Here is a 10,821-nt window from a genome sequence, read left to right on the forward strand (position 1 = left end):
CTAGCTGGATAGAGGGGCCACCAGCGAGCCCTTTAAGCTGCTCTGGGGGGCAGCTCCTCAGTGAGCTCCAGAAATTCACTGGGATGCAAGGTGCTTCTGGGGGGTCCTTGCTCCTCAACGAATTGCTGGTGTGCACCAGCCCTTGCTGTGATTCAAGCTGCTCCTGGGGGGCAGTCCCTGCCCCTCGGTGAGCTGCTGGGGTACGTTGGTCTTTGCTCCTACCTGATGGCTGCTGATCTCTGCCAGTCACTGCACCCTGGAGCAGAATCAAAGACTCTGCAGAAGAAACTTGCTGGCTGGGCCTTTCAAGTACAGAACTAATACCTGTAAGGTATTCTCCCTCTTAAATAAACAGAAAGTCCTCAGGCTAGTCCAGGGCTCTGACCCATGTTCTAGCTGCTGTGTTTTTAAAAATGCACAGAAAACTTAATCGCTCCGAGTTAGTCTGGGTTGTTAAAATAGAGTTGCAGCATTCCAGCCACATTTTCCTCTGTCAGAGACTGGTGCTGAGCACTGAAAAGAATCCCAAGTTTGCTGAAACTTTTTTCCACACCAACTGAATTTACAGTCAGTTGGAGGAGAACCACTGCGTATTTTGCCAGCTTGGGAACATGATCTTCAACAGCCATCCAGAACTGAATGGGATCCTCAACATCTATGAACCCATCTTTGACAAGACCTAAATACACTGGCCATTCCATATTGCATTCACTGGATAGCTTTAATTCTGGTTTCACAGTTTCATAATCTGTATAAACAGCGCCAATTTGTTTAGGATCCAGTGCACGAACAGCACGGAGAAAATCAATTGCTGGCTGTTTACTTTTTACGTTGTACTGTCTTAGTTTATCAGCAGTGCTTTGAGCCGCCATGGACCCTTTTGCATTATCAGTTGATGATGCAAGATGCTCTAGCCATGAAATTAAATCCAGGACAGTGTTGTACACCTTGTGTATTTGACGTTTTTGGGACTCTAAAATGTTCAGTGCTGTCACTAGGCGTCCACAGTTTTCTGCAATATACTTCAGATCAGCGTGCAAGTCTTCTACCGCTAACAGGCTGGCTAGTTCTCGCAGAACAGTTGTATCCCCTTGTTCTGTTCGTTCATACTCCACGAACCCATGGTAGAGCTGATAGTGTTGCGCATGGTACTTTACACAATTGAACCATGTATTCCACCTGGTCACAACTGGCTTGGGTGGAAGTGTTGGTGAATCAACACTCTGTTCATTCAGGTATCTCAAGAACCGTGCACGACAAGCTGGAGCATTCACTAAAAGTGACTTCATCAAAGCAACAAAGTGATCCACTTGCTTGAAGGCATCTCGCCAAGTATTTCCTGCCAGAGCTACTATATGTGCATAGCAACAAATGTGTACACAGTTTAACCACAGATTGCGAAGTACATCGTTCCAAGCCTTCACCATGTAGCTTGTGCTGTCTGTTACAAATGTTAATATTCGCTCAAGTGGGATGCTGAATTCCACCATACAAGAAATCAAGGCTTGTGAAATGGTAGCATGATTAACTTTCCCCAGGCACACTGTCTTTACTAGCTGTGGTGCAGGAATGTCAGCATGTTTAGGAGGACGTACCTTGAGCACCTGAAATAAAATGTTGAAAACTGGTCTGTTTTGGAAGTCGGCTGTTTCGTCGGCGATCACGGCAATGAAGTTTCCCTCAAAGTCATTAAGAAGGCGTTGTTTTTCCTCTTCAAAAAGAGCTGGTAGGTGAGAATAAAACTGGTCGGATTTGGGAATAGCACTGCCTCCCTTAATGTGCTTGCTCAAAAAGTCCCTGACAACAGGTAAATCCATTTTATGCAGAGGAAAGTCTGCTTTTAAACACATTCGAAAAAAATCTAAAGTGACAGTGTCACAGCAGTCTTTGGCAACTGTAGAACTCTGGAATGGCATAGTCACAGTGCCTTGTTTCTTTAATGCTGCTGATGGCCCTGCAGTTTCAGCATCTTCTCTTTGTCTCTTTTCATTCTGTTTATGCTTAGCGCTTTCGATGTGTTCTACAATCGTCTGCTTTCGAATGTGATCTACAGCCTTGCTGCATGCAGTGCAGAATAGCACAGAACCGTCAGTGTGAAATTTATCCTTGCCAAACTGAGCGACACGTTCTTTAGGGGTGACTCTTGCCCTCCTTGGCATCTTTTCTAGACTTGAATGCGATGTCCGGAGGCTGAAGTAAAATTTGAGATGCATCAAAACACGAGTCCCTGTACATAGGGACCGAACTCAATTCACAATTGCATTTTTTTCATGGAAAACGTGAAATCAAGCATTTTCCATGAAAAAAAGCAAGGAAGCTGCATGATTTTGTTGGGGTTGGGGGGAAAACAGGACTTTCCAGTTCCAAGCAGAAAAGGTGGGAAGCCTTCCCACCCTACAGCAAAGTGCAGCAAGCCCCACCGGAGCCTTGGAACACGGGGGCAGGGGACTGCCAGGTGCCAGCTGGCACTGCCCAGGCACAGGCCATACCCCCAATGCAGAGGAAAGCAAAATGCCCCCAGTCTGCACCAATCTGACCAGGGGAAAATTCATTCCTGACCCCAATGCAGCATCGTCCGACCCTGTAGCCAGGACCCTCCAGGGGTGAGAATCTCAGCAGGAGCACATCCCCGACCGGTGGCTGACCAACCTCTTCTTGAACACCTCCAGTGTTGGAGAGTTCACAGCTTCCCTGGGTGTCTGTTCCACTGCCCCCTGCTCTAATTGGGAGTCGGTAACAGCAGCCTCCCAGGCGCTGCTGGCTTTCTCCCTCGGCTCTTGGGGGAGAAAAAGAAAAAAAAAAAAAAAGTAAAAGCAGAAACCTCCCATCACGCGCTTCTCCCCCGGTCCTTGGAGGAGAAAAAATAAACAAACAAAAAACCCCCACAGGCTCCTGTCCCTGTTCCCCCCAACCCTCCCACACCTGCCTTCCAGCACAGTGTCTGTGCACCATTCCCATCAGCCTGGCTAGGCTGGGACAGCTGGGTGCAGCAAGAGCAGAATGGAGCCTGCAACGAGCCCGAGATTAAGCTCTGGGCTCCGAAAATTAAGCCTGTCTGTATCGATCACCCAGCTTGGGAGCCTTGAGCTGGGCAATTGGGTCTCACAGTGCTGCCACTACTGCCACACTCCATGCCTGCCCCACTCTCTGCCCCCCCCAAATGGCCCAAGCTGCCCACCCACACACCCCTGCCCTCCACAAGCCCTGCCAGGTCTCCCTGAAGGCCCCCACTGCCCCACCAGCCCTGGTGGTATCAACCACACCCCCTGCCCTGCCAACTCTCCCCGCAGGCCCCCACTCCCCAAGCTCTGGCAGTCTGACCCAAGGGTTCCCCCATCTCTGCTGGTGTCCCTCATTCTCACCCTGCAGACCCCTGCCTCCCCTAGCCCTGCTGGAGGGGTCTCCCAGCTGCTTCCCACCCCCAGGCCTCAGCCCCTCAGTTCCTACTTACCCCAAAGGCTGAAGGAGGCAAAGCAAGTCTGAGCCAGCCCTGGCTGGTCTCAAATTCTCAGGACCCACCGCCCCCAGACAGGGCTTAGGGTTTTGTGCCCTTTTTTTCAAGCAGCTTGTTGCAGGCTGGAACTCTGCCAGCCTGCAGAGAGCTGTTTGTTATAGGGGAAACCTATGGTCTCGCACTTCAAAAAGGGAAAACCTGCATTTTCCTTTTTTAAAGGGGAAAATCTGCACTTTTCTGCAGGAAACAGAAAATCCGAATCTGTGGCCATAACACTGCTAATCCACAAATGTAAACAAATATAAAAAAATAGCTAATACTACAGCTAGCAAAAAGACAAATGCTTTTGCAAGCAGAAGTGCTGAAAACAAATGCTATATTTATACTACTTCCATAGTGCTATTGGGGAGGGACACACTCTTGAGCATGGCCCACCCACTACACGGGCACTAGATCTGGAGATATGGCAAAACTATTGCAGGGCTCCCCCCTCTACTTCCAAACTGCTCTTGAACTACAGTAGATGCTCCCACAGAAACTTCACCACATTTCTCAGGGCAGCAGCTATGCTCAAGAGCACTCCTTAAGAGTGCTGTGGAAGCAGTGTAGTAATGCCCTCTAAGTGTGGACATGTTAGCAACCTTCCATGGCTGAAAGGAGAAAGGATTTAAATCACACGCTAAATGCTATGCAGTAATTGTCCACGTGCACACAAGCTACATTGCGGTAGCTTACCCCATTTCATTGATGCCTAGGCTACAGTAATTTAAATCTCCACATGCTGCAATGGCAAAGCATATCTACGGGCAGTAACTTTAGAGCAGCTGACTTGACAAGGGATGTGTCCCATTTTACTTGACAGGGAATTTTTCTTAAGCTCATACCCCAATTCATCTTGTCCTAGCACATGTTATTACAGAATTTTTTTTTCCCCAGACAGCAGTCACCTGCAACACAAGACTGGTTATCATCCTTTTAAGGGGAAAATAGAGCAGGTCTTGCTTAGGTCTGTCTCTTTACTTGCAAAACATTGACAATCTGTGCACTGGAGTTTCACTGGAGAGCCAGTTTATAGTAAAAACTAGTATTAAAGAAAGAGGAATAATATATATGAAGCAAAGACCAAATCTTAATTTAAACTGTTTCATATCCTGACCCAGATTAAAAGTTTAAGTAAAAAAAAATACAGAAGTTTCAGACACCTTCATATTTGAGTTGTCAGAAGACCATAATATGTTTTTTTTTAAATTTCATAGTATATGCAAGTCTCATTTTAGTAAATTTTAGATCTCTTATTACCTTCATCAAGAGGTACTGCTGATTTAGTTTCAGATGTCAGAGTACCCATATCTTCAAAAGTTTTGACACCTGGGTTTTCTTGTTCCACCTCACACAAATATACATCAATAGGCCCCTTTGTGCTTTTTATGCGTACTTCTATGCAATTCTGCAAGACAAATATTAATATACATATAAAATAAAAAGTATTTAGATGAAGCCAACCCCAGTTTACTTCCACATACTTGTAAAACTGCAGAAAGGACACTTATAAGGTTACAGGGTTGACTTTACCAGATCAGGCCATTTTAACAATCATTCAGTTCTTAATAACAACTACCTAGGTGACCCTATAAGTGAATGATTATCTAATCAATTATTTTTGTGTGCGCGCGTGAGTGTGTGCACTCTTAAGCAGTAAGGAGTTTCATTTTGATGAGTATCTACCTAATGACCCTTTGGTTGGACATTTTGCAAGCCTTTATAGAAAGGCTATCACACTGTTTGGAACAGAGATAGCACAAGTGAGGAGTATAGGGTCAATATAATAATCCTATAGTCAGAAAACCAGTGGGTTGTCACAAATGTTACTATTAGCACAACAGTGCATGTCAAATTCAGCAAGTTGGAGATATTAACTCCCACCATGATAGTATCAACAGTAAGTCTTCTCTCTGTTTAGTTCTTGAAAGCTTAAGTCACCCCAGATATACTCCTCAATTAAACTTGATTTAGGTGCAGACATCACAAAGAAGCATGTTTTGTATTTTTTCCCCCAATGGCCAAATTAATTAACAGAATAGAATATCTTTAGGAAAAACTGACATTAATTTTACAGCATGTTGTATTTAATAAACACGTGGTGATAGCAAAATTATTTTCTGTGTGTAAATGGATTATTCTTTTGCAATGTCTTGTTCTAAAGCTTCTGTTGTCTTAAAGGAACAGGTAGAAACGTACCTCTTTAGGAGCTGGCACTTCCAGTTTAGTTTCTTCTGGAGCTTTGATTGCAATAACAATCTGTTCTTGAAAGGCCTGAACACTATGGATGTCTTGATATGTAACATAAGCTAGTGTATACTTTAGTCAAGGATTTTGTATAGTCTTTTTAAGTTATCAAAAAGAGGAGGTACCCTGTTAACATGTGTTGAAGCAGAAAACCCTCTATGGTGCTCTTACATTCACATTCAGTTATACCTAGCAAAGAGTGCAAATGCCAAAAGGATATTTTGCATTTTCTTTATCATCCGTTAATTCAAACAACTGGTGAGCGCAGTCCTTAATTAATTCATCAAGAGCTTCTTCCATGGCTGATAAATCAGAAAGTTCATCTCTGAGTTTTTGTTGCTCTGGTGCCTTTCCAGCAACATGATCAAGGTCAGATCCTCTAAAAGAATATGAGAATTATCAAGAACACTGTTTAAAGTTTTTGTTTCAATTTTATTTGTATACGTTAAATTTTCTAACTAAGAAATAAATGAATTTAAACAATAAGTTTTTACTAGGAACCTCTATCTTGGCACTTTCATGTCAGCTAAATGATGTTTCACAATTGCTTTGTTTCCTGGTATACTATGTTGAACTTTCATGTAAGCATATACTACCATATTTACTCAAATCCAAGGTTTTCCCCTCCCCATGCAACATGGGGAAAACCCCCCCCAAACTCTGGCCTTGGAGTCGAGTAAAAGGCAAGATGTGGAGGTGGGGGCAGGTGCCTACAGTGGTTCCAACTCTGGCCCCCCACTCAGGATCAGGGTCAAAAGTTGGAGCTATAGCCGTTGCCTGCCCCCCCTCACTTCTGGCTCCCTCCCTGCCCCCCAACTGACACTCCTTCAACCAGGGATGGCACAAGCCCATGCTCTATGCTACAATGGGTTCAGGGCCATGACTGACAATAAGCAACAGGGGAGCAGAGGCCAGGTGCTGATGGGGTGCAAGTGACAGAGGGTTCAGGCAATACAAGGATGGGGGAAGGTTGGCGGCACAAGGGGGCAGGGAGAAGAGGGAAACAGGAGCTACAATTGGTGAAGAAGCAGGGGTCAGAACACTTGATCTCCACTGCCTAACTCCCTGCCACCACTTTCCATGCTATAGCAGCAGGGGAGAGGAGGGGGGGCTGACAGCAAATTTAAGGTGACCCTCCAACAATTATATTCTATATATGGAAAATTATAATAATTTTCTAAATTTTCCATACATAGAATTAATTACCCGGGGGGGGTGGGGGTGGGGGGGGGCGCTGTATAAAATTCAGGGTCATGTTAGATTCAGATAAGAATGCTGTACGTTTATTCGGAAAAAGTAATGCAAAACTCTAGCAAAATTAAAGAGGATATTCATTATTACTAGTCAAACATTATACAGTGTCTATACTTGTTTTTTGCAGAAATTATAAGTTTCAGTGCCAACTCACACCCACTGGATAAGGTTCTTAGATCTTTTCCGTATAAGGTGAATTCCATCCAATACATTGGTGATGTCATATACTCTTCTTTTTCGCACTCCTAAGGTTGTTGCTACCTCATTCAAATCAAGTATGCCATCTGGAGCAGTTTTTACAAGATCCATGAATTTTCGGGTCAAGTAAACTAGGGACGCATCAAAACGAGGCTTTGTGACTTTCAGAGTTTCTGTAAAGGAATGACACAAAATAATTTAGTATAAGCCAGTTCAGGTCTTTTTGAGACATTTCTATACTTTTTGAAAAATATATTCATGAGAAGTGGTAGGTTAAGTACTGTAATTATCTACTGCAGGGGTGATCAAACCTAAGTGCATGGGTCTCATCTGGTCCGCGATGTCATGTCATCTGGCCCATAGGGCTCCCCATGGGTCTGGAAATTTGGCAGCGGGGGAGCAGTGCATATGTGGGAGCCCTGGGCCCTGCATGCTCAACAGGGTGCCTGATTCCAGCACGCAGGGCCAGACGAGGATGGTACTGGGTCCCAGGTCCCAATCCCAGTGCACAGGAGCCAGCACAGGGCCCAAACATGGTGCACAGGGCAGGGACCAGGCAGCGATGGGCACCAAGGCCCAATCCAGTCCTCAGACCAGCCCCGTGCCACTCATTTGGCCCATTTGGCCAAAAGGTTGAGCACTACTGAACCACAACACAATAAAGAACAAGTAGCAAAAAAAGGATATCCAATAGATGTGCCTTTAATTGCAGAAGTCATGTCTGGAAGAACAGAATGTACCTCCATGCCTTGAAGATCTTTACCTTAGACTGCCAACAAGAATATAAACTGTTACATGAAAATATTTCTTGTCACTACAACAGCAGGTGCCCCCTTCTCCCCTCTTTGTGCCAATGACATGTTAGAGGGTGTTCTTAGTGTTTTAGATACTGTGACTTTTAGCTGCATATAAGAATTTAAAAGGCCAATTTTGGGAACTCTACGTGTTGTTATCTGCTTGTGAATGTAGGGGATTCCAGAAAACCCTTTTTGGCCCTATGCTCCTGTAAGTTAGGTACAAATGAAACTCAGATAAGTAAAATTTCACTGGTAGGCCAGAGATTTGTTTCCATTACAAGGCAGTAAACTAGAGATTAAATACAGTGTCCAGTGCTAACTACCTAGAACAGTCATCTGGTTCCCCAAGCTTACTAACTACAATACAGTACATTCTACTTTGCTGTATATCAGTTATTCCCGTATTTCACACTTTTCAGTAGTACGAAATACAATTAATTTCAACCAGTTCCTTGCTTATTGATTTTTAGCTTGCTTCAGTTTTTCCATAAGCTGAAACTAGAAAAAATAGAGAGCTGAGGGTTAGTTAATGAAATAAGACAAAGACTGACCAATCCATGGAAAGAAACTTCTTTGTAATCTGGCAAATTATGCATAGCTTTTTGAAGCATATTGAACATACTTTGTCATTAACCACCTTTAATAATTCACTTAACAGCCTGTACAAGGTAAAGAGAACTAATTTGTTACTCGTGGAATTTTCTTTTCATTATTCACACACATGAGGACAAATATAAGGGAACAATGGTTGAACAGCTATTGCTATAATTTTCAATTTATGTACTAGTCTTTAAGAACTCTCTCTCTCTCAAGCAACCCACAGGTAGTGACTTGCTATGATCAGAAACTACGCTACCCATTTCAGTGGTTTTTCTTTAATTATTTTTTCCTATTTCACTTACCAGCCAATTCTGCTTATGTGCAATAAGAAAAGGCAGGAGAAACTGGTGGAAGTAAGTCGCCCCCTTTGGAAGAAGTTCCCTTGCACTGTATTGTCCATTCAATTTATTTATTTTTGCTGAGGGCAGGGAGGTGGGGAGGGAAAAGGAGAGACTAAATTCATGTGCAGTTACGAGTTCTGACTTAAGAGACACTGCTTAGCCAAGAACCAGAAATCATCTTAACAACTGAGTAAATTTAATGTTTGTAGAAATCTTGCTCAGAAATAGCTAAGTCAGTCTTAAACTGATACATGCATTTGCTCAAACATCACTTGATTTTAAGGTTAAAGTATCTTAGATACTAAAGATGCAGTATTCGAGGACACCACACCTCCCCCCTCTAAAATTCTGAAGACTGAAGCACAATGAAAGATTGCTCCGTACTCTTAGGCTCTGATCAGTAATTCCTGTCCTAATCCTCGCAATTTTACTGAAGTGGGTATTATTTGGATGTGAAATATTAGACATCACATAGTTCAAATATTGCATGCTTTAGAAATTTGCATTATAAGATGCATACTGACCTATGAAGTGTAATGCAGCAGAATATTTACCACACCTTTTCCATTAGCAAACTAAATACCTACCCTTAATACTTGAATCCACGTAGGCAGATGCACACCGAGTTCAAACAAGTTTTTATGAGCCCATAATTTTTCCTGCAAAGATCTTATTGCAAGATTCTAATGTTATATGGAATCAAGAACTACCTCATCCATTCATCTGCGTAACAATCTAAGGCTACAGCATACAGCCAAAGAACACCTGAAATTCCACTAAAAACTATAAACTAAATAATTCCTTGGTTTATTCTTTGCAGCCCATTGACTTCAGGGTAATCAGAAAAAGTGTCGTTCACATGAAAAAATTACATTATTAAACTACCTGAATCTGCTCTTGGGTATCTGTACATTTATTTGACTTTATCTTAAAATGTCAAATGAATTAGTTGAGGATTGACAAAACACTTACTCTCTATTACTTCTTCACAAATAAAATAGGTAGTGTAAGTAGCATCAAAGGGGTGGACATAGAATCACTAGATCAAATTAAGCTTCCTAGTTAATCTTTCAATTGGCATTTTATATCGTTACCCACAAGATGGTTTGAGATTATGTCGTATTTAACTGTTACTACCAATGTCTTCTGTTCCTTCTTCTGCTATGGCCTGTAACACTGTGTCCTTGGCCCATCCCAGAAGGACTCTACATATCTTCTAAAACTCTGCTCTATGGCCAATTAACCATGCACATGCCCGCACCCCCATTACTACAAGTAGAATGGAAAGAGGGGAAAAAAACTGACAGTGGACCATGTTAATAATTATGTTTGTTCCTTAATTCGCTGTGCATCTCTCTTTGTTTTGACCAGATTACAAATAAATAAAAGAACTTTCACATATGGTGCTTTATAAATATATGAAATATTCATTTATTCATACAGAAGAAAGGAAAACCTTTAGATTTAGAGATTGGGGACTTACTTCTTACAGTCACAACTTGTACATCATCTTCCACATTAAGCCTGATCTTTTGTGGCTGGAAAGAAAAAGGATTGACAATTTAACACAAAAAGGCCATTCAAGCAAGGGAAAATAAGACCAGTCGCCGGCGCAACATCAATGTCATCGCGCGAGGCAAGGCGCTGGTCGCTCTCAGCACACGTTCAGACCCACCACACCTGCACCGCGAGGCCTGTGCGGCTAGGAACAGCCGACCCCTACGAAGTTGGGGCTTCAACAAGCGGCGGAGCTGCGGCCTCCAGCTTTCGTGAGCGTGACCGCGCTCCTTGCTCCCGCTGCCCCCGCCCGCTCGCCCCACCTGCCCGGGGCCGGGGCCCGGCGGGAGCGGCCTGAGGGGCGGGGCGGGGCGGGATGGGGCGGAGGCGGCCC

The 10,821-nt window shown here is 43.5% G+C and overlaps 1 protein-coding gene across 3 annotated transcripts in view; it reads right to left on the minus strand.

Moving 5' to 3' along the window:
* Positions 1 to 10,815, minus strand: part of E2F6 (E2F transcription factor 6) — an 11,325-nt gene extending 510 nt beyond the window's left edge. Inside the window, exons 1-8 of one of the 3 annotated variants that reach the window (XM_025201847.1) lie at positions 10,611 to 10,815; positions 10,414 to 10,468; positions 7,155 to 7,365; positions 5,961 to 6,119; positions 5,693 to 5,807; positions 4,754 to 4,901; positions 2,650 to 2,776; positions 1 to 2,190 (exon numbers count right to left, since the gene is read on the minus strand). The exon at positions 1 to 2,190 is cut by the window's left edge and continues 510 nt beyond it. In XM_025201847.1, coding sequence (XP_025057632.1) covers positions 441 to 2,190; positions 2,650 to 2,776; positions 4,754 to 4,901; positions 5,693 to 5,807; positions 5,961 to 6,119; positions 7,155 to 7,303 — 2,448 coding nt within the window. In that variant the 5' untranslated portion in view covers positions 7,304 to 7,365; positions 10,414 to 10,468; positions 10,611 to 10,815 and the 3' untranslated portion in view covers positions 1 to 440. Of the gene's footprint in view, positions 2,191 to 2,649; positions 2,777 to 4,753; positions 4,902 to 5,692; positions 5,808 to 5,960; positions 6,120 to 7,148; positions 7,366 to 10,413; positions 10,469 to 10,610 lie in introns of those variants that run through there. The other 2 variants (XM_006021784.3, XM_025201848.1) reach the window with 2 other exon arrangements.
* Positions 10,816 to 10,821: the final 6 nt, after the last annotated feature.

This window comes from Alligator sinensis, unplaced genomic scaffold (assembly GCF_000455745.1).
Source record: "Alligator sinensis unplaced genomic scaffold, ASM45574v1 scaffold678_1, whole genome shotgun sequence".
Lineage (NCBI taxonomy): Eukaryota > Metazoa > Chordata > Crocodylia > Alligatoridae > Alligator > Alligator sinensis.